The sequence below is a fragment of the Acinonyx jubatus genome, chromosome A3 (genome assembly GCF_027475565.1).
Source record: "Acinonyx jubatus isolate Ajub_Pintada_27869175 chromosome A3, VMU_Ajub_asm_v1.0, whole genome shotgun sequence".
Taxonomy (NCBI): domain Eukaryota; kingdom Metazoa; phylum Chordata; class Mammalia; order Carnivora; family Felidae; genus Acinonyx; species Acinonyx jubatus.
In genome coordinates this window covers 34,854,910-34,879,224 of record NC_069388.1, presented here as the reverse complement: position 1 = coordinate 34,879,224, position 24,315 = coordinate 34,854,910, and the positions used below count along the sequence as shown (strand labels likewise).

Here is a 24,315-nt window from a genome sequence, read left to right as displayed (position 1 = left end):
CAGGACTAGCCACTGTCCACAGAGGCAAAAGAGAGGCCCAAGGAGGCCATGCTAAGGAGGCAGGTCCTACATGACCGTCTCCCCACTATTCTGTCCTTTGTGGTCTAAGAAAATGAATATACCTGGAAAACATACAAGCAGATCATCACATCTTTAAAAATTTTTTTTAACATTTATTCATCTAAGAGCAAGAGCAGGGGAGGGCAGAGAGAGAGGGAGATACAGAATCCAAAGCAGGCTCCAGGCTCTGAGCTGTCAGCACAGAGCCTGATGTGGGTCTCAAACCCACAAGCCACAAGCTCATGACCTGAGCTGCAGTCGGATGCTTAACCGACTGAGCCACCCAGGCGCTCCAACAGATAATCACATCTTTTTTTTTTTAATGTTGTTTGGTAAAGATTTCTTTTTTAAAAATATAATTTATTGTCAAATTGGCTTACTTATAATACCCAGTGCTCATCACAACAAGTGTCGTCCTCAATGCCCATCACCCACTTTCCCTCTCCCCCACCCCTCATCCACCCTCAGTTTGTTCTCTGTATTTAAGAGTCTCTTATGGGTTGCCTCCCTCCCTCTCTGTAACTATTTTTCCCCCTTTCCTTCCCCCATGGTCTTCTGTTAAGTTTCTCAAGATCTACATATGAGTGAAAACATATGGTATCTGTCTTTCTCTAACTGATTTCACCCAGCATAATACCTTCCAGTTTCATCCACGTCGCTGCAAATGGCATGATTTCATTCTTTCTCATTGCCAAGTACTATTCCATTGTGTGTAGAAACCACATCTTTTTTTTTCATTTTTTTAAAATGTTTATTTATTTTTGACAGAGAGACAGAGCATGAGCAGGGGAGGGGCAGAGAGAGAGGGAGACACAGAATCTGAAGCAGGCTCCAAGTTCTGAGCTGTCAGCGCAGAGACCAACGCGGGGCTCGAACTCACAGATCATGAGATCATGACTTGAACTGAAGTTGGACGATCAACCTGAGCCACCCAGGCGCCCCGATATAAACCACATCTGCTTTATCCGCTAATCAGTTGATGGACATTTAGGCTCTTTCTGTGATTTGGCTATTGTTGAAAGTGCTGCTATAAACTTCGGGGTACAAGTGCCCCTATGCATCAGCACTCCTGTATCCCTTGGGTAAATTCCTAGCAGTGCTATTGCTGGGTCATAGGGTAGATCTATTTTTAATTTTTTGAGGAACCTCCACACTGTTTTCCAGAGTGGCTGCACCAATTTGCATTCTCACCAACAGTGCAAGAGGGTTCCATTTTCTCCACATCCTCACCAGCATCTGCAGTTTCCTGATTTGTTCATTTTAGCCACTCTGACCGCTGTGAGATGGTATGTCAGTGTGGTTCTGATTTGTATTTCCCTGATGAGGAGTGACATTGAGCCAGATGATCACATCTTAGTCCAAATCAAATATTGCTTCAAATAAAGTCACCAAACATTCAAATCATCTGTCATCCCACTCAGAGGAAAAAATAAAAAACAATAACTATCACAAACCAAAGTCTGGGAGTGACAGCTGATGCCTTAAGTTGCTGCTTCTCAAACTTGAGTGTGCCTCAGACATTCTCTGGAGAGCTTGATAAGATACTGTCACGTGGGTCCCACCCTGTCAGAGTTGCTGGTTCAGGAGGCCTGGAATGGGGCCCCAAAGTTTGCACTTTTTACAAACTACCCACTGATGCTGATCGTCTGGGGACCACACTTGAAGAACACTGTCCTGTGCTACCTGACTTCTCCTTTGTCCCTGTTCCTGTCTCTCTGTCCCCTTGCTCACTAGCCAGCTTGCTATTCCAGGAACCCACCAGGCATGTCTGCATACCCAGGCCTGTGTACCTGCTGTTGCCCATATATTCCTATGGTTATACACTTGCTGCCTTCAGTTATTTGCCCACACTGCACCTTCTTGGGGACCCCTTCTCTTCCCTGACCACACAGTTTAAAATTTCTACGCTCCTACCCCACCACTCACTAGCCCCCCTTCCCTGTCTTTTTTCCCTTCCCCTAGTCTTATCACCTTCTGATACCCTAAGAAATTTACCTGTTTATATGTATGCTGTTTTTCTCTCCTAACGGGAATATGAACCCCTTAGGGTGACAGGGATCTTCATTTCCCTATTGAGTCTTCAACACCCAGAACAGTGCCTGACCATTAGTAGGTGCTCAATAAAATATTTGTCAAAGAAAAGATGGAGTGTGGATGGAGGGAAGAAAGAATGGAGAGACAAGTTAAGCTCATCTTGCTCTGTAACAGATTTAGTCAGCTTGGAATGCAAATCACATCTCCTGTGCACTTGGCCAGTTTGCTGTACAGTTTGCTTGCAGCATCTTGCCTCATTGTAGAATTCTGAAAGTCTTTAGCCCACTGGTTACCTTGTTGCCAGCATTGTCTTCAAGCTCTTCTGGGGTTTGAGAGCTGCAAGTGACAGGCATTGCATGAGACTCTAGGATGGTCTTACAGTAGGAGTGGGCATCTTTAGGTTTGGAAGGGAGTTATGGTCTCACAGGCTAATTATTGTTTTTACTGCTAATATTGGACCTCTTAGTAGTTCTGACTTGGGCTGTATGCACCAAGCCCATTCTGGGCCTTCCCCTTTGGCATGCTTGCTATAATAGAGAAGCAAATGTGAGGAGGAGAGCCACAAGATACAGATTACACCTTAAGGCAGGGTTTCTATGCATGGAAATCTCAGTTTAAAGCTGACATACCATCAAAAGTATAGTTCTTATTTAAAATGTTGGATTGTTTGAATACAGAGCAATGTCTAATAGTTCCAATTGTTTGGATTTTTTAAATATTGGCTAAAATTATACAAGTTTGTAGTATGGAGTGCTAATGAGTTTCTATTCTTTATTCATACCAGCGAAATCCCTTCTTGATGTTTTGACCCATATTATCCAACAGGGAAGAGGTTGTTTTTGTTTTGTTTTGTTTTGTTTTACCAGTACTCTATTTGTAAAACTATATGATCAGAAGCTTTAGAAGTGGACAGCTTGCCAACTTGCTGTTTCCATAGCCTCAAGCAGGTGCTCAACTCTGTGAGGTTTTCAAATAATTGGTAGAATGATAATAACTAACTTTTGGAAATAAGATAGGTCCCATTGCTTTGCCCAGGCAAAGCCTGTATTCTCACCAGGAGATGGTGTCAGCATATGACCCTCAGATGAGAAAAAGCAAAATTAGGGATGCGTTGATATGACCCATATGACCAATCTAAATAAAGCAGAATTAAGGTTACTTAAGGTTCTTAAGGTTCTTTTGCTCAGTGTGAAATTCCAGTGCATCAAATTTTATCATCTTGGAGACTGAAGGAAAGAAAACAGTCTTTAATGTTATTAAATTTGATGATGTTGCCCATTATAATTTATAGGTCTGATTTTTATTGCCAGACACATGTACTTGTGCAAATACATGCCGTCCTATTTTCAGTCCCCTGGGAAGTTTGAGAATTAGATGGTGACACCAGCCACTGTGTATCTCGTAGTTTCTGTTTCAAAGACTTCTAAAATCTAAAATCAGTGTGGGAATTTGGAGGCCTTTGTACCTGCTGCCAGGACACGTAGCTCCCTACAGTAGCCTTTGTAAAAGAGGGCAGAGACCTTAGTGTGCTGGCCTGAATAGGTGAGTGCCAAAAATTGGAGCATTCCACTTCCAGCTCTCAGATTTATGCTGGAGCTTGCTTACCTGGGCCCATGCTCCTAAGAGAGGCCAATTGTGAGCATCTTTTAAAAAGTCCTTGTTCAGCAATGTCATGTTGGTGGCTTGAAATCAGCCATGGTTGGGAACATTTGCACCCTAGAAATGGGCAAGACACTACAGTCGGAGCTTGTGTCCCCACCTCCCTAGCCGCTTCCCAGAGCCAATTGTTGAACATTTACCGGCATGTGCTGTTACTAATTGCAATAGATTACAGGCCCGGTCCTAATTCACTGGCTTTCCCTGTCGCCACATCCTTTGTAATGTGACTTTGCAACTCCTTCCTTAAAGAGATGGACTCTGTTTCCCTGTACCTTGAATCTGAGCTGGACATCTGACTTGCATTTATTGTATGATATAGTGAAACCAAAAATGTGCCTATTTCTAGCCTAGGTCTCAAAAGGCTTCACTTCTGTCTCTTGTAACACTGACACCACCATAACAAGCCCATGTTGTCCTGCTGAAAGATTAGAGTCCATGTGGGCATGCCAGGCCAATCGATCTCCATCCATTCCGTAGCTAACCACAGAACACTTGAGGGAGCACAGGCAAGACCAGAAGAACCACCTACCTGAGCTCAGTACAGATTTCCAGTCCCAATGGTGAGCTAAATCAGTGGTTAAGTCACTAACCATTGAGTGGTTTGTTATTGCAGCAAAAGCTAACCGATAAACTAATCGACTCACAATTTCCGGTAAGTTTTAAACAGACATCAATGGTATTGCTAGGATTAATATATGGGCCAATGTCTATTTGGGAAACTGTTTCACCTGAAGAGTCACTTTGAAAATACTTTCTACCCATCCCCTCAGTTTGCTACCTGTTACCCTCAGAAAGTTGATGAGATTATTTGGGCATTAGCATCAGTGAGGTGGAATACAAATAGAAACTAGAGAATCTGGAGCTATCTAGGCAATGACTATCTCAAGATGGTGGGCCAGTCTCTTGCCCCTTCCACTGGTACTGCTTAGGCCATATGGGCTGTTTCTGTTTCTCAAAAAGGCAAGTCTTTTTCTCGCTTGAGATCATTATCCTTGGTGTTCCTCCTACTGGAATGCTCTGTCTCAACTTGGCAAGACCTACACCTTCTTATCCATCCATATTCTTACTTATCTGAGCATTCTTCACTAATAACCATGTATCACTACTAGCCACGATATTACTCTCCTGAAAGTTACTCTATCACAATGCTCCAACAGAAATATGATGCAAGGTACATATTTAATATTAAATATCTAGTAACCATATTTTAAAACACAAAAGTAAAATTTAATATATTTTGCTTAATTCAAAATATCCAAAATATTGTCATCTCAATGTATGATCAGTACAAAAAATTAGTAAATCTTATGGACCACAAAATACCTGCATACTACTTTTTATACTAGCCTTACTTATAATAGCCCAAAACTGGAAACAACCAAATTATCCTTCAATAGGTAAATTGTGGTGTGCTGTATCATGGAATACTACTCCACAATAGGAACTATTGATACTCAAAACAATTTGGATGGATCTCATTATATCGAGAACAAAAAAGCTAATCTCAAATGGTCATACACTGTATTTATAGAACAATCTCAGAATCACAAATTAATGGGTATGGAAAACAGTAGTGGATGCCAAGGATGAGGGAGTAGAGGTCATTATAAAAGGGTAGCAAGAAGACAATCTTTGTAGTGATGGAACATGTCTGTATCTTGATTGTGCCGGTGATTACACAAATCTACACGTGATAAAATGTTATACTACTATTGGTGCACATTGCACCAATGTCAAATTCATGGTTTTGATGTCATACTTTAATTATGTGACTATGGGAAGAAACTGGATGAAGGGTACAGAGAATCTCTGTATACGAACTGTGCAACTTCCTGTGAATGTAGTATTTCAAAGTAATGTTCAAGCACTAATTCCTGAAGCCTATGAACATGTTAGGTTACATTGCAAAAGGGAATTAAGGTTGCAAGTAGAATTATGGGTACTAATAAACTGACCTTAATGTGAGGAGATTATCCAGATGGACCCAGTGTGGTCACAAGCGTTCTTAAAAGTGGAAGCGTGAGGCAGAAGAGGAGAGTCGGGTAGAAGAAGAAAAGTCAGAGAGAGATTCAATATTTCTGGCTTTGAATATGGAAGAAGGGGCCAAGAACCAAGGAATGCAGATGGCCTGTAGATGCTAGAGAAGGCAAGGAAATGGATTCTTCCTTAGAGCCTCCGGAAAGGAACACAGCTCTGCTGACACCTTGATTTTCACCCAGTAGGACTCATTTTAGTCTTTTGACATCAAGAATCATAAGAAATAAATTTGTGTTGTCTAAGATACTAAGTTTGTGGCAATTTGTTACAGCAGCAATAGGAAACTAATGCAGTGGGAATTCAGAGAGATGTACAGATGTAGCGGATAGTTGGAGAGTGGAATGAACACTAATTGGTGGTGATTGGATGTGGAGGATGATAGAGAAAGGGGAAGTCAAAATGGATTCCCAGAATAACTTTAGCAATTTGATGTAACATAGGAGCTGCATACTAGGATTGAGTTATCTGTAGAAGGAACCAGTTGAACAAGTAGAAAGTTTGTGACTCATGTTTCAGAAATGTCAATAATGGGAAGAATCCAAGAGGAGATTTGGATTGCATAAATCAGAAGCTTAGGAGAGGAGTTTGGGCTATGTCTGCATATTTGGAGACATTGGCATAAGGAGGAAATAAACTTGTGGTTTGCAGTAAGACCGTGGTGAAATAGTAGCTTTTGACCATAACATTTACATATTTTCTGCAATTTTTGAGTGCCTGTTCTGTTGATGCTCTTCTATGAACTATGATAGTCCTCTTGCTACTGTTTTAACATTATGTTATCACTCTGGACAGTGTAAAAATGATTAGAATTTAAATATGTTTTCCTCGAAGGATGCCTTTTGTCAGTCCCCTGTGTTGGGTGGCAGAAAAATGAGATGGATGAATTGAAGCCAGCATGAAGAATTGGGCTGGACCAGAGTGGTCTTGCAATGTTGAGGGTCCAGACAGTGTGAAGTTGGGTGCATGAATGTGATAAATCCAACCACAGCCACAGATTCCAGAATCAGGATGGAATCAGGAAGCTTGGATGAGAAGGAACCAGCAAGTAGGTGAAATCCAAACAACTCAATAAGTAGGAAGTGCCTAAGAGAGTCATACAGTAGAAAAGGACAAATAAGAAACAAAGAGTGTGGTATGGAGGCTGAGTTCAAATGCACATGGTAGAAATTGGAATCCAGAGTCAGCTCTACATGAGAAGAAAGGGGCTTCAGCTGTTGAGAAGGCAGATGCAGTCGGATTTGGGCTCAGGTCAGAAAAGCAAGCTTGAAGCTTGGAACAACTGGATTACAGGTGTCTGTGCAGTAGAAATGGGGACCAGGTACAAGAATAATCTTACTGAGCCAGTATGCTCTGAAGTTTTTCTGGAGGGGGAAGCACCTGGTGGAAAACAGGGACTGTCCCATGCGTGATGTCCAAGAGACACTACAATAAAAGAATCTGAGGGAGAATTTTTTTAGATGCAATAATAATTTGTCTTCGAAAATAACTTTATTTTTATATTGAACCCATCCCAAGTTTTTTATGTTTTCCCCTGAATCACAGATGTGTGAATCATGTTATATTTTACCTAAAAGCAACATACCTGAAAGCCTTTTAGTCCTGGTCCTGAGCCTATGACAAATGTGTATCTGAGCAATGGCATCTGGACAGGGGTATAGTGGGGTTGGTGCCATCCCCTCTGCAATACAATTTCTCAAACAGCCATCTTTCTTCTACCAATGACAGGCCGGTCATTAAACCTAAATTATCTGAACACGGCTAGGTATTTCTGAAGTACTTAAGTATCCATTATTACATTTGCCAAGTTCTTCAAAGTAGAATTGAGGCTAAGAAAAGAAAAATCTCTTCATGAGGGAGTCAGTGAGGAAAGAACCACTTTTGAGATGTACATTAAAGGTGCCATATTAAGTATCCAGATGTCTGTCTGGCTCAAAACGTTCATAGTCCAGTAATTATATTGACTCCTCACTTCAGCTGTAGGGCCTGCAAGTGTACCTCCAAGTAGTTGTCAACGTCAAAGGTTAGACCAATACCATTTTGATGGTAAGTGGGGGGAATATGAACAAAAGATTATCTAATAGATTGGCTCCCATTGTGCTCATCTTGTCCCTAGCCCTCCCCATCTTCAACACGACCCTTTTCTGCTAACTGCATCCCCCATGAAGGTCAAAGCTTTTGGAACATATTCATACTATTAGCTATTATTTTTTATGTATTTTATTTTTATTTTTGTTATAAAATATACATATCATAAAATTCACCATTTTAACCATTTTTGAGTATATAGCTCAGTGGCATTAAGCACATGGACATTATTGTGCAACCTTCACCTCCATCCATGTTCAGAACGTTTTCATCTTCCCCAAATGAAACTATACATTTATCAAACAGTAAGTCCTGGGGCACCTGGGTATCTCAGTCAGTTGAGTGTCTGATTCTTGATTTCGGCTCAGGTCATGATCACAGAGTCGTGAGATCAAGCCCCATGTCAAGCTTCATACTCCCCAGCTCCCCAGTTTGCTTGCTTTCTCTGTCTCTTTCTAAAGTTAATAATAATAATAATAAAACAATAAGTCCCCATTCTTCCCTCATACCAGCCCCTAGAAACCACCATTCTACTTTTTGTCCTTATGAATTTAACTACTTTAGTTACCTTATGTAAGTGGAATCCTACAATATTCCCTTGTGTATGGCTTATTTCACTTAGCATAATGTCTTCAAGGTTCATCCATGTTTTATCATGTGTCTCAAGTATCTTTTTAATAGTTTTGAATACATTAGAAAATCAATACCTCGTGAACTTGTATCCTGTGGCCCAAAGTCCACTCAAAACCTCTTCTGAGCATGCCAACAGTTTGGAAACTACAGCTGCTCCCCATCAGTGTACCACTACTATTACTGAATATTCAAGCTCTACAAATTAATAAAGAATGGCGAAGTTGCAAAAAAGAATAAAAATAAAAATAAAATTACCAGGCATGTATAGCGAATTAAACTTTGAGCAAGAAAGTTGAAAATGTAATTCATGGTCCTGATGCTGAGTTTTTGCTCTAAAAATATTCAGGAGAATAAAGTGTTAGTGGCAATTTTCTGGGCCAGTTAGCATGCTCAAGTCAGGTTGAGTTTTAAAATCTACCTGCAAGGTCACTTCATTTTCTACCTAAACAAGAACATTCTTATAAATTCTTCCATACATGCTTCTGATATTTAATATTATATGTAAACTTGACTGGGGAAGGGATGTCCAGATAGCTGGTAAACTGTTTTGGGGTGTATCTCTGAGGCTGTTTCTGGAAGAGATTAGCATTTGAGTTGGGAACTGAATAAAGCAAATGACCTTCCCCAAGGTGGGTGGGCATCATGCAATTCTTTGAGGGCTCAAAGAACCAAAAGGCAAAGGAAGAGTGAATTCACTCCCTCCCTGCTTGAGCGGAGACATCCTCTTCTGTCCTTGGACATGGGCCCTACTGGTTCTTATGTTTTCAGATTGAGACTTATATCATAAGAGTCCTTGGCTCTGACACCTATGGACTCAGACTGATTTATATCACTAGCTTTGTCCAGCTTGTAGACAGCAGACCATGGGACATTTTGGCCAACGTTACCACATTAGCTAATTCCTATAATAAATCTCCTCTTGCATACATCTGTATAATCCTACTGGTTCTGATTCTTGGAAGAGCTCTGAGCAATACAATGCTTATACCATGAGCTTCAACCAGTATGACCTAAAAGACTTCCTAGAGGGGCAAGAAATAAGGGATACCAGTTTAGGTCCAATGTGGTTTCTTTATATGTCTCCATCTGCTCATCCACTTGTTCAACAATCAGAGGAGATGTTTCTTTCCTAAGCTGCACACCACTTTTGGTGAATATGGCCACCACAAAATTAAGTAGGCTTTTCTGGTACTCAAAAACTTTAGCAAGAAATGTAGAACAATAGAAATATAGGTGAAAGGGCCCAAGATTAGAAACTACTTGTGAGTCAAACACGTTAATGAATGATTCAAACACATCAAAACACTCATTCTGTATGAACTGCCATTTCTCAGGCAAGATAAGAATCTGAATGGACTGGTGCCATTTGGAAAACCAAGCTGTCATCTGATATAGTTTCCAAAGGATAGCAACTTCTTCAGTCATTTGTGAATGACTACTCTCGATATTTCAAAATGATGGTTGTGGAAAACAAAACAAAAAACAAAAATATGGTTGTTACCCATGTAAATCAATCTCTTTTTCTGGACATTAACCCAAAGGATAGATTTTTAACATTTTATTTCTATATGTTTGGATACATGTTAATTTCAATAAGTGTTGCCTGTTGGTTTAAAAATACTTTTAAAAATTGAGGTGCCTGGGTGGCTCAGTTGGTTAAGTGTTAGACTTCAGCTCAGGTCATATCTCACAGTTTGTGGGTTCAAACCCCGCATCAGGCTCTCTGCTGACAGCTCAGTGCTTGGAGCCTACTCCAGATTCTATCTGTCTCTGTCTCTCTCTCTCTCTGCTCCTTCCCTGCTCACACCCTCTTTCTCTCAATAAACTAAATAAACATTAAAAAAATATTTTAGGAAAGAAATATACCACATGTGGTTTACAAAAGAGCACGAGAAATCTGATGATTGCCTGACCATACCCCATGATAACTCCAAGTTCTGCTTACCAGAGGCCATCATGACATTTCTTCAGTTTGGACCTTTTTTTTTCCTTTCAGTTGTGTTTTGTTTCTTTGTTTTTTTAAAAAGATTTTATTTTTAAGTTATCTCTACACCCAATGTGCTGTTTGAACTTAACAACCCTGAGACGGAGTCACATGCTCTACTGACTGAGCCAGCCAGGCACCCCTCAGTGTTTTATATATAGCCAAAAATATATGTATGCAGCTTCAGCAATTTTAGGCATCTCCCTCCTTTTATTTTTTGCTATGTAGATATAAGTTAGCTTTCTTACATAATCTGCCCACCTCCTTTATTTTCCCAATATAATTTTGTGGGCTGTTTTTGATTATGTATGTTAAATGGTCCTTATATTTTGTGATTTTTGTCATTGCTTACTGATGAGCCAAGAATTATCTTATGATTATCTTTTCTTTCTATTTCAGTTTTTGGTTTTCCCAAAGTTTCATGTCTTTCTCTTATTTTTATGATGGGTTCTTTACAAATAATCATTTATTGGTGCACCTGGGTGGCTTTGTCAATTAAATGTCCTACTTCAGCTCAGGTCATGATCTCACCATTCAGAGTTCGAGGCCCACGTTGGGCCCTGTGCTGACAGTTCAGAGTCTAGAGTCTGCTTCAGATTCTGTGTCTCCCTCGGTCTCTCTGCCCCACCGTCCATGCTGTCTGTCTGTCTGTCTGTCTCTCTCTTTCTCTCTCTCTCTCTCTCTCTCAAAAAAAAGTAAACATTAAAAAATTATAAATAATCATTTATTTTGTAAAGAATGTACATCTTGCAAGGTGACATGTATTTTTCTGTTTATCTCCAAATTCCCTGCTACTTTGTGATGTCACACAGAGCTTGGGTGAGTTCCCCAGCTTGCCTATGCACCCAGGCTAGTGCTAGTTCCAGACACACAATTATTGGTGTTGCCTAAAATTGACTCCTAATTGCGTACTGAAAATGGAATAGGACTTTGCAACCAGACAGTCAAACATGGCCCCTTAAGAGCCAAGTCTGAAATGAGGTAGATTTGGGTTTCACTCCATTCCTGGCACTTGGTAACCATGGTACCATGGGTAACTAACTATGTGATTTAACTTCCCTGAGTTTAAATCCCTGCACTTGTAAAATAAATACCTCACAGAACTGTCAGAATATAAGAGAATGGCTATTCCACTTAGCCTAGACAATGTCTGATTCCAGGAAATATTCATTTCGTGTTACCCAGTATTACTGTTGCTGATGTTTTCAAATGGCTTCTTCCAATGCCTTCTTATTTAGTAATTCCAACTATTCCAGAAGCTAGGCAAATCTGGAATTATGTGCACTTAGAGAGGAAGACTCTATCTCAGGCCGCCAGGGTCACAGGCTGCCAGGGTCACAGTGATCCCACAGAGCAGTGGGGACTGCTCTGATATTCAAGACAGCAAGTGTAGGAGCCTGTTCCTAGGATGTGAATTGCCTGGGCTTGCATATCATTTCAGTTTCTTCCTACCTGGGTGAACTTGGGCACTCCTTCATCTCCCTGAGACTCAGTTTCCTTATCTATATGGCGGGAATAATAACAGCCCTTACGACACAAATTATTGTGAGGAGGATGCGTGAGTTTATATGTATAAAACAGTGTCTGGCACAATTAGCCCAATATAAATATACTTCAAGTAGCATTTTCTTGTCCCTGGTAAGGTGCTGTGCCAACCATACCAGGCAGCCTGACACAACTGATCCCAGATGCCCTTCTCTTGCTTGCCAGTCCTTTGAATCTCTACTCATTATCCCAGCTAATAGGCCCAAATGGGGAGATGCCACCTACAAGAGCTTTGAGACTAGGCATACGTATAAAGCAGGACAACACCCCAAGCTGGGGCCAACAGCTGGGGTCTTGCTAAAAGCAGCTTAAGGGCTGAGATGACAGTGAAGCTATCAGAGTGTTGTGTTAGAGTCTGGGGATTTGGATTTCCTTCAGTTTCTTCCAGGATAACTTCCATACAAGAACATGTGGTGACCAAAACCATTCATCAAAGCAGTATTTGCTCTGAGTTTTGCAAGAAACTTTTGGAAACAGGGATTCAGGGGTCTGTTTACCCTCTTTCTCTAGGAATGTAACTACACAGTAGCATAATAAAGACCTTGAGAAGTCCCACAAAGGAAATTTATATAATCCATTGTTTCCCAAATTTACCTACCCGAGGAACCAACCTTCCATCCTCTAAATTTTTCACCTTTCAGAAAGCTGATGTTCCCAGGAACACACTTTTGGTAACCCTTAGTCAGACTAGCAGGTGAGTGCTCACATGCCTGTTTAGTAACGAAACGAATTAGGAAACATTAGCAATAAGTCTTGAAATGCCTGATTTAAAAACCTGTAGCAAAAGTTTCTGTGCTGAATAGTCTCTACCAAATCGTTCTGGAAGTAGGTCTGCTGGAACTCAGGAGCAGGTCAAGGTATTCCATGCCCTTGATTCACATAGATGCTGAACAGCAGGGGTCTTTTTTCTACCTGAGGGGTTGTCCAGGTTCCCAGCAGCCCTTTGACCTTACTTACTCAGTGACAGAGTTCAGCTCAGTCAGAAAAAGGGTCTTTCTGGAGAGACATGGCAGAACCCAAAAATCTCCAAAATCTCCGTTACCTTATTAGAGCCCACCTTCCCCATTAATGCATATCTCTAGGGGAACAAGTTTCCTAAAAATCGCAGGGGTGAACATGTCTGATAAAGAAAGCTAGTGCAGGGCAGTGTTGCTTTTCTAGTGATTCAAAGCACGTGTTTTGAGGTTCTGATTCTCTAGACTTGCCATTTTCTGACTTCTGAGCTTCTGTTTCCTCCATAGAGATATGATAATAACACCTCCTGTGCAGAGAAGAGTTAATGTGTGAGACCACGTATCTTAGAAAAGCTGATTTGTAAGGTTGCATATGGAAGCTTGGATTTTAGGAGGGGTCCCACCTTTCCCTGATAAGAATGATTCACTGTGCCTAAATTGTTTATGCAAATAATATTGTTTATGCTGAACCCCTGAATTCCTTCTGGATTCTAAAATTTTGGCATGGGCCAAGCAAAGGGTACTTATGTGACCTATACTGAATAAAACCTTCAGGCACTGAGTGTATCACAAGCTTATCTGGTCAACAACATTTTTCACGTACTGAAACCATTCAGTACTGGAGGAATTAATCGCGTCCTATGTGAGTCCACTGAGAGAGAATGCCAGGAAGCCTATGCCTGGTTTCCTCCAGACTTTGCCCATGTGCCTTTTTCCCTTTGCTGATGATACTTTGCATATGTTCACTGTAATAAATCACAGCTGGAGTGTGAGTATGTGCTAAGTTCTGTGAGTTCTCCTTGCCAATCAAACCTGAGGGTGGTCTTGGAACACCCCATCACCCCCTGCCACCAAAATAGGGCTATTGTGAGTTCTAAGTGAGATAGACAAGGTGAACCTTGAGCACTATGCCAGGTACAGACAGATCATGGACATATCCAAGAGAAGAAACCGTTCCAAGCAGATCATGGATTTTAGGAGGGCCCCCTACCATGTATCTCTCTCTTTCATGGTGTAAAAAGCATCAGGACTACTTCACCTGAGTGTGAGTTTCCTCATTGCTACCAGAGTAATGGCCATCGCTAATGAAATATCACTGTACCTCATGGTGATGCTCTCTCTACATTTAGGGAAACATTGCTTGAAAATGTAGAACTTTTAAATTTTCCTGTCTAGTTTCTTCCTCTATAACTCTTTAGCTCAAACTTACTAGAAGTGTAGAACTGTATAACCATGTAAATTACAGTTATGTAGTATCACAGGATACAGTGTAGGTAAATTAATTCAAGCACAGGACAACTGCCTTAATTTTAGAACGAGAACAGTATTAGTTCACTGATATCTTCTTTTTTATATTTTCATATGAGTGGCATGGCAACCACTGGGACATTCACAAATAGGAAGGGAATAGTAAAACATTTCTATTCTGATTCTAAAAATATTTGACCTAGCATTTTCAGTGCTAGTTCATGTATGAATTCATGCAAAATAACTCTCCTTAAGTGATTTTTCTAAGATAATTGCTACCTTGTTTTAAAAAAAATAGTCATAAAGTTTATTCAAATGTCAAGTGGACTCCACCAACACATGACCAAATTATATTTTCAAATGTATTTTTATTTTCACGATATAATACTGAGAGGTAGTATATAGACCCACTTACATATTTGGCATAATTTCCTGGCCACTGAAAACATTCCAGGCCCTCAGCCAACCAGATGGTAACATCATAATCAAGGTTCCTCTGAGTTAATGCAATTGTATAACAGCTAACACAGTTACCACTTTGGATGTTATTACTTGAGACTTTGAAGCAGCTAAAGTAGAAAGAGAAAAACGATGGGCACCTGAAGATACAAGGTATGGGATGATAAGCAGGTCTTTGCTATTGGTATTTTCTGTGCCAAAATTTACTCCACTATGTAATGGCTTAAAGCAACAGCCATTTATTTATGTCCTGATTCTATAAGTCAGCACTTTGGGTCTAGCTCAGCTGCATGATTCTTCTCCTGGTTTTGACTGGGTTCACTTAGTGGATAGCTGCTGGTCAGTTATGTGGCTTTGCTACCAGAGCTGATTATTGGATGCACTGATGGGTGACTGGACCACACCATCTGTCATCCTCCAGCAGGATGACCTGGCCTTGTTCTCAAGCTGGCTGTTTGTTCCAAGAGCAGTAAGAAGGCAAACCCCAGTGTCCAAGATCATTTCATGCTTGTGTCATGATTTCTGTTGTCCCATTGGCCACAGCAAATTACATATTCAGGCCCAGAGTCAGTGTGGGAGAGACCCACATAAGGACATGGACACTGGGAGGCATGAAACATCAGGGGCCATTCCTCTAATGCTCTACCACAACTGGATTCCTTAAATTCTTTACATTTTGGCTTGGGTATTCTCAAAAGTTTAAAGTCAGCCAACCTGTATTTATTAACCCACTTTAGTAAGGTACTTAAAGAATTTTTTAAGTTGTGCTATGCTCTCCAAAAGAAACAACACACCAAGGTGTTTTCAGCCCTTATTATCTTTCATTGATTTTTCTTTATCCCTTTATATTAGTTTCCCCAATTAGTCTTAAGTAACAACCACGATGGATGGGAAAATGGGTTTTGATAGAGTCTAGGGAGTTAAGGCTGTGAAAAATCTGATCACTGTCAAGAGAATACATATCCAGTGCTGTGGTCTAATTGTGTCCCTCCAAAACCCATAGGTTGAACTCCTAACCCTTGAGGTGAGCTCATTAGGAAGTGGTGGGGCCTTTGGGAGAGGACTAGCTCATGAGGGTGGAATCTCATGAATGGAGAATTAGTGCCATTGTTAGAAGAGGACAGAGAGAGCTCCTTTTTCCCTACCAACATGTGAGGTTCCAGCAAAAAGACAGCCATGCAGGAAGTCCGTTCTCACTAGACACCGAATCTGCCAGAGCCTTGATCTTGGACTTCCAGACTCCAGAACTGTGAAGAATAAACGTCTGTTGTTTAAGCTAGCCAGTCTCAGGTATTTTGTTATGGCAGCCCAACACCCGGGTAGAGGATGGAATAGGAACTTGGGAAAACGTGAAGGCACCAGGAAGACCCTGTTTCCCAAGCAGGGATAACTGGTTAAGAGAAGAAACACATTTTAATGGAAGGTAAAGGCGAGGGAGGGGGAGGGGGAGAGCAAGGGAAGATGTTAACACCTTTGGTGCTCTTACCCCAGGTGTCATTCACTGAGTAAATGTACTGTGCTCATGATTTTAGTCTGTGAGCAGATATTTCTTGAGCAGGTACTGCATGCAGTAGTGAACAAGCCAATAGTACCCCTTCTCTGGTGGATATTACCAGATATTTCCCTACTATGTTTGGTAGGGAAAAAAAGACACCAGGCACACCATTACACCTAATTAATTGATAGCAAGTGGGTAAATGCTGGGAAGAATATGTACATGGAGCTATATGAATGTATAACTCACCTATTCAAGCCTAAAGGCTGAGGGAAGGCTTTCCCAACAAAGCAACGTTGAAGCCAAACCATCATCATTTATAATGCCTGCAACAGTGTTTTTCAGGGTTCCCCAAATGATCATGATGGTCCTATTCACAATAAACTGAGAGATGGAAAAGCAGTTACCCACGATCATAGTGAATAGGCAACCTAGCTGGGATTCAAACCCAGGTTGTCTGACATGTTTTCGGTACCATAAAGCACACAGTGACTATTTTAAATATTTTCTAGAGGTATCCTGGTCACAAGGTATATTTTAATTAGGTAAACTACATTGTTTCAAATAGGCAACATACATGCTACGAAGTTCTAAACATAATATACAGTGAAAAAATGGGTCTTTCTCCCTGCTTTGTCTCCCCAGCTCCTTTCTCTGCAGGCAATGCCAGTCAAATTTCTTCTCTATTTGTTCAGAGATCTATTTATATTTGTAGCACTTACTTTGTGCCAGGGGCTTTTCAGAGTGTTTTACCAATGTTTACTAGTTTAATCCTAATAATAATTTTATATGGTGAATGTGATTACTAACCTCATTTTTCATGTATAAACATATATTTGTCCATACAGAGGTTTGAGATTTCAAGTGCACACCAAATTTTGAGATGCTTCTCCCTGCATGCTAGTCAACTTCTGCTTTGCTAATACCACATAACAAGTTCAGAATTTTAGTGGCTTAATTATAAGCCTTGATTTCTTACTCATGAGTCACCTGTGGCTCAGCTGGGCACGGCTTCAGACTGGAGGTTGGATTTGGATCTGCTTCATGCATCTCTCCTTCCAGGATGCAGGCTGAGGGAGTATCACCCACCAGAAGCACAAGGAGGAAAGTAGAAACACAGAGTGCCTTCTATTCTGAGTGCCTTCTACTCTTCTACTCAGAGTGCGTCCACACCGGACTGCTGCACAGTCCATATCAAGGCAGTTCACATGGCCAAATCCAAAATCAGTTGGGCAGGGAACTGTATATCCACATGGCAAGTGCAAGGAGAAAACAAATCATGAGTGAAATATCTTATCTACACCCCCTGAAAATCCAGCTTTCATCTTTTGCTGCTGATACCTAGAGGAATAATCGAAAAGGCAGAACTGCGAGTGGATAGTTTTCCTATCATCTTCTGCTGGCGAGATACAAACATTATCTCTTTTCTGTTTGCATTTCCCAGGTCTTTGCATCATGTTCGGAAAGAAAAAGAAAAAGATTGAAATATCTGGTCCATCCAACTTTGAACACAGGGTTCACACTGGGTTTGATCCGCAAGAACAGAAATTCACGGGCCTCCCGCAGCAGTGGCACAGCCTGTTAGCAGACACGGCCAACAGGCGGAAGCCCATGGTAGACCCTTCCTGCATCACACCCATCCAGCTGGCTCCTATGAAGGTATGGTGAGGATTCTGTCTTTATGTTGGCTTAAGAAGCATGTTCTCATTTAATGCAGTGTACCATATTTACAGGCAAGCTAGAAAATGCCTAAATCATGTATTTGTTTTTAAGTATCTGCTGATTATCCACACTTACTCTTCAGTGATTATAATGTTCACCACTTATTGTAAATTGCAGCACATGAAAAGGAACTGCAACTTTCAGATGTGAGATTTTTTTTAATCAAACACATAAAATGCAATCACAAAATAGACAAGTCTTATTTCTACTTAAAAATGGTGTGTGTTGGGATGCCTGGGTGAAGTGTCCGACTTCAGCTCAGGTCATGATCTCACAGTTGGTGAGTTCGAGCCCTGCATCGGCTCTGTGCTGACAGCATGGAGCCTGGAGCCTGCTTCAGGGAGTTCAGTCTCCCTCTCTCTCTGCCCTCCCCCACTCACACACTGTCTCTCTCTCTCTCTCTCTCTTAAAAAATTTTTTTAAATAAAAATAAATAAATAAAATGGTGTTTGCTAGCCTTCATACTGAAGAATATTATCTACCCCCTCTGGTAAGTGTGGTCAGTAAACTCTGATGAAATAGGCAACCTTTAGGTGTTTTGAATTTGCCCTTTAGAATGTTTAACTTGCATATCAAATATAGCACTAACAGATTTTAACAATAATAAATGATTCATATGTATGTATATACACATACACACATAAACATACATGTCCACACATATATGTACCTTTTATATATAATCATGTTTATATACATATATATTCATATTTGTCTTCATTGTCTAAGAGAGAGCTGTTTCAAATAAGAATGAATCATTTGAGTCCCAGAATACAATATAATTTACCTTAAAGAAGTGGCTAGTAGATTTTTGGCAAGGTATGTTCATGAAGATAATTGCATTAAAGCAGAAAGGAGACACAGTAATTTCAAAATGTCAAGAGGCTACAAAGGAAATTCAGTCGTTGCTGTTTCCTTCTGCATCTCAGAATAAGAATTCCGTAGACCACTAAAAAATTGTCCAAAAACTCCCTATGGGAGTTAAACATCATTGAAGTTTATCATCGTGTTATGCAATAGGTCTCTTGTTCATTGTATTAGCAGACATCTGAGCTGCATGAAGTAGCCTCTTCTGTGTAAAGATGAATATTGAGTACATTGTGTGTTAGTGATTAGGCAAAACAAGTGGATGCATTTTTAAAGGATGCAGAGAAAGAGGCCTGGCTGATAAGTTACAGGAAATTCTTACAACATACCACCTGAGCTAAGTAAAGTAGAATTGTCATTCCATCATGTGCACACAGTCTTGGTCATTCTGTTCTGGTATTGAATGGGTAGGTCTGTCCCACCCAAAGATAAATACAGAGTCTTCTAATCTTGAATTTTGTGAATTTGATTTTCTCATTAAGATTTAGAAACCTTTTAGGCCAGCTAAAATGTAAAATATTCAAAAGGTGGATATTGGAGAAGATACATCTTTGGGGACAAAAAGGAACCTCCCATTTAAAACAGATATTGACTGGTATTTAATAGAAATTAACCAAATAAATAAATAAACATATAAATAAAAAAGGGGGCACCTGGGTGGCTCAGTTGGTTAAGTGTCTGACTTTTGGTCTCAGCTCAGGTCTTGATCTCAGGGTCATGAGTTCAAGCCTTGCATTGTGCTCCACACTGGGTGTGAAGCCTACTTGAAAAAATAAAAGTAAATAAATTTTAAAAAGAAAGTGACCAATTAACCAACTCTACTGCTTGATATTAGGCCATATCCTACTACTGAACATGATTTTCTCCCTAAGAGAAGGCTAATGCTTAACTAATGAGTAAATAATGGAGTGAAAGAATTTGCTCTTTCTTTTTATTATTTTTCTCCTATCCCAAGTTTTTATAAAACCCAAACAATGGAATGTGCACTGTGCCCAGAAAAATTTTCTGCCATTGAGCCTCATGGTGAAGGAAAAGCGCCCCAGTGAAACAATTATTGAGTGTCATTATTATTTGATGAGGAACAAGCTAGAAGGAGATAGAGTCTTAAAAACATCCTAGCTAAAGGCCCAGGACATGCACTGTCTTATTAGAGAGTGTGTCTATTATTGAGTAAGGACAGAGTATTATCTACGCGCTGTGGTTTTTCATTCATCTGGGTCCTAGCAGGGCCTGGCTGGCAGTGAAGGAGGAGGTTCCTATCTCAGTGATAATCCACCATGCTTGGTGAAGGTAGGACTTAACAGGACTTCTAGTTCATTTCTTCCATTTCTCAGATGGGCTAGCCCATTATCCTCTCTGACAGAATTTGCCAGCTCCGCTAAGAGTTGGACCAAGGTTTCCTAACTGCTGAACTTCTGGGCCTCATGATTCACTTACTCACTCTATGGGCTTTCTAGCCCTGGTGCCCATGAGTGAGCCTCCAGTCTGTATGAAATGATAATATTTGTTATAGGCACTTAAATGCAAACTGCAAGATGACGGGAAAATATATCTCCAGTAGAGACCCAGGCCTGAATTATGCAAATTGGACCTCAGGCACAGTTTTGCCTGTGAGAAAGAAAATAAGAACGGACAAGGAATAACAAAACAGTAATCAGCTAGGTAGAATTTTCCCCAGAAAGAGTGGAGTTAATCAAACATTTTGAACTGAAGGACACCCAATAAATCTCTACTTGATACTTTCACCAACTGCTATAGATTGATCCTCTCCTCCATATCCTGTGAGTGAAGTCAGTGCTGTAGACACGTGTTGGACAATATTGGTCTGAGAGAATCCTGCTGACTCCATAGCATCTCTAGAATCAGAAAAGCGTTCAAGGGGCCAAAGTATGCCACGTGGTTTGCATGATCTACTTTTTGGAAATGCCTTCTCTGGAGGAATCTTCCATAGTTTTAACATATTATGAATCATGCAGAATCTATCTCAGAAGTCAGAACAATCCTCGAAATAAGCTATGCAGGAATTGACAGAAAGGAGTGAAAAGAATTGTGCTGATAAAGCCATTTTGGCAAAGTTATTTAAGTAGACCAAACAATTCTAATTTTTTCAGGCTGTCCTTTAAAGGGGACAAAGAAAAATAAGAGATCACCACACGAAAGCAGTAAATGGAAGAAGTGTGTAGCATTTCAGTAAGCTTTAGGCAGGCTGGTTCTGAATGGAGATTCGCCATTGCGATTAATTCTCTGATTAGTGTTTCAGCCGTTCCTATTCGGAACCTTCTTTAAATTGCATATCACTCTTGCCAGGACGCTCTTCTTCTGTGTAGATTTATTGATGTCAGTGTATCTCAAACTATAGTCCGTCAAAGTCACCTGGAGGGCTTGCTAAAACACAGATTGCTGGGCCCATCCCCCAAGTTTCTGATTCAGCAGAACTGGGATGGGGTCAGAATTTTGCATTTCTAATAAGTTTCCAGGTGATGCTGATGTTGCTGGTCTGGAAACCGCACTTTAAGAACTTTGATTTAGGTAATTATAAAGGAATTCATCCACATAAGGTGTAATCGATCAAAGTTTATGCTGACCAGGATGTCCAAATGGTCAGAAATGTAACCAGAAGCCACAGGTTAGCTCAGATTTGTGTCAAAAGTTAAAGTTCATGTACTCAAGCCAAAGGCACCTAGACAAACGAAGAAAATCTGAACCCCCAGAGATATGGGGGATCCTTTTAGGACATTTGGTAAGTGTCTTTGAGAAATTCCTTTTTCTGTCTAATGTCATTTTGTCCACAAAGCATCATAAGCAATGTTACCAAAATTTCTGCTGAATTAGATGCATTTATTTAAGTGGCAGGTTGAATGGTCACATTGTTCTTGCACTCTGGTTCTCAAACTGGGGCTTTCATCAGAATCTCCTGAGTGGCTTGCCATAACCCAGATTCCCTAGCCCCAACCTAGAGATGCAGATTCAGGAGGTCTGGGGTGGGCCTTGTGATTTGTGGGTCTAACAAGCCCTCAGATGAGGCTGATGCTACTGATGAGTGTGTGTGTGTGGGGGGGGGGGGTTACACTTTAAGAACCATTATTTTAGGTGGCCTGAAGTTAGAACTTAATGATCACTCTTAGTAACAGCCTGGAAATCATTTGAAAGATGCTGAAAAAAAAATACAGAGGATAATATTAAAAAGCCTTTGTATCCTCTATTTAAAATGAACAGATAGCATATTTTAATACTTGCTTCATATTGGTTTTCAGTTTCAAGTAGGGCTTTAGAAATAATAGTATTATTTGCCATATATATATATATACATATATATATGGCATATATATATGTATATGGCATGTATACATATATATATATGGCATATACATATATATATGGCATATACATATATATATATGGCATATACATATATATATGGCAAATAATACTATTATTTCTAAATATATATATGTATTTTAGAGAGTACACAAGCAGGGGAGAGGGACAGATGGGGTGAGAGAATCTTTTTTTTTTTAATATTTATTTTTGAGGGAGAAAGACAGACAGACCGAGCATGAGTGGGGGAGGGGCAGAGAGAGAGAGGGAGACACAGAACCTGAAACAGGCTCCAGGCTCTGAACTGTCAGCACAGAGCCTGATGCAGGACTTGAACTCACAAACAGAGATCACGACCTGAGCTGAAGTCAGACACTTAACGACTGAGCCACCCAGGCACACCTGGGGTGAGAGAATCTAAAGCAGGCTCCATGCTCAGTGAAGAGCCCAATATGGGGCTTAACCCTGGGATCATGACCTGAGCCAAAATCAAAAGTCTGACGCTCAACCTACTGAGCCACCCAGGTGTTCCATGGCATATTGGAATTTTATTTAATGATGTCATACTGGATAGAATATTCTCCAAGTTGTTTTTTTTACAACATTGTTTTGCTGTAAATCATATTGATAGGCAGAAAATGAGTTTATTTAGAAATTAGAGGGTTTTTTCTTTTATAGTTTACCCATTTCTCTACTAAAGGATATTGGCAAGTATTTGCTATTTATAAGTAATGTTGTTATGAGCATCTATATTTGTATCTCCTTGGGGACATGGTGAGAAATTTTTGTGTAACAGTTCTCAGAGTATGATCCAGAACTTCTCTCTTTGAGGGAGTCTGCAGGATCAAACCTGTTTTCCTAATACTAAGAGATCATATGCATTTTCTGCTCTCATTCTCTCCAAAATGTACAGTGGAGTTTCCCAGAAGCTATGTGATACGTCTTGACATCACTGGGTCTGATGCCTAATGGATTGGTGCTTTGTTTTCTTTTATTTTTTTAAGTTTATTTATTTTGAGAGAGACAGAGACAGCGTAAGTGGGGGAGGGGCAGAGAGAGAGGGAGAGAGAGGGAGAGGGAGAGAATCCCAAGCAGGCTCCACGCTGTCAGCACAGAGCCTTGACATAGGGCTCGAACTCATGAGACTGTGAGATCATGACCTGAGCCGAACCCAGGAGTCAGACGCTTAACTGACTGAGCCACCCAGGCACCTTTGTGCTTGTATTCTTAAGTTTTTGTTTGTTTTGTTTTGTTTTCTTTAATGTTATTTACTTATTTAGTTATTTTGAGGGGCAGAGAGAAAGTGGGGGAGGGGCAGCAAGAGAGGGAGGCACAGAATCCCAAGCAGGCTCTCTATGCTGGCAGTGCAGAGCCTGACATGGGGCTCAATCTTAACAAACCATGAGATCATGTCCTTGAAGCTAAACCAAGAGTCAAATGCCTAACCAGCTCAGCCACCCAGGCGCCCCTCTTAAGTTTTAAATGTTTCTCAGTTTTAATTTCAAATACCATAAATGTTACTAGATACAACATAAACCAAAGTATTTTGTGGTATGCCCTTAATAATTATAAAAGGTTCTTGAGGGCAAAAAGATTGAAAGCCACTATGTTTGGGCTGATATCAAATTTGATTATCTGTGGCTTCTACAACTTGCTCCTCACACACTACCAATACTTTTTAGGTGTGGGGGGGGGTTTGGGGAAAATAGGGAAAATAGAGATTTTTGTCTTCTCTAGCTGGCTGATAATCTTCTAGTCTGTACAACTGTCTCAGAGATCATTGAATGTAATACGCCATCCCTTTCAGTGTCACAGAATATAATTTGTCTAAACTGAGACTTGTGGCATCATTGAAAATCCCTGCATCCTTACTCACCATCTCCTTCTCTAATTTATCTTTCAATCCTTTCTGGCAGTCTTTTTTTTTTTTTTTGTATCTTTTAAGTTTGAAGAATCACAGAGAATACCAAAGCAAAATTCTCTGGGTCTGCTTCATCTTTGTCATCTTCAGTGTTTTCTAGTCTTCCAGTCTTCCAGAGCTGAGGCTCTCCTTGCTCATTAACCACCTCCCCCCCAACCCTGGCCATCACATCAAAAACTGCCCTACTCTCAGAAACAGGGAAAAATCAAGAGAGGTAAATGCTCAGGTGTGGCCACTCCGTTCTTGAGGACTTGTGGCACCATTTTGTATTCTCCCCTAGCAGAGCTTATGTAAA

At 40.4% G+C, this 24,315-nt stretch overlaps 1 protein-coding gene across 2 annotated transcripts in view; it reads left to right on the top strand.

Moving 5' to 3' along the window:
• The window catches only part of PAK5 (p21 (RAC1) activated kinase 5), a 283,919-nt gene that overhangs the window by 164,587 nt on the left and 95,017 nt on the right, over positions 1–24,315 (top strand). For both annotated transcript variants that reach the window (XM_027069572.2, XM_027069576.2), the window contains one exon: positions 17,637–17,851. In XM_027069572.2, the coding sequence (XP_026925373.1) occupies positions 17,648–17,851 (204 nt within the window). In that variant the 5' untranslated portion in view covers positions 17,637–17,647. The remainder of the gene's footprint in view (positions 1–17,636; positions 17,852–24,315) is intronic.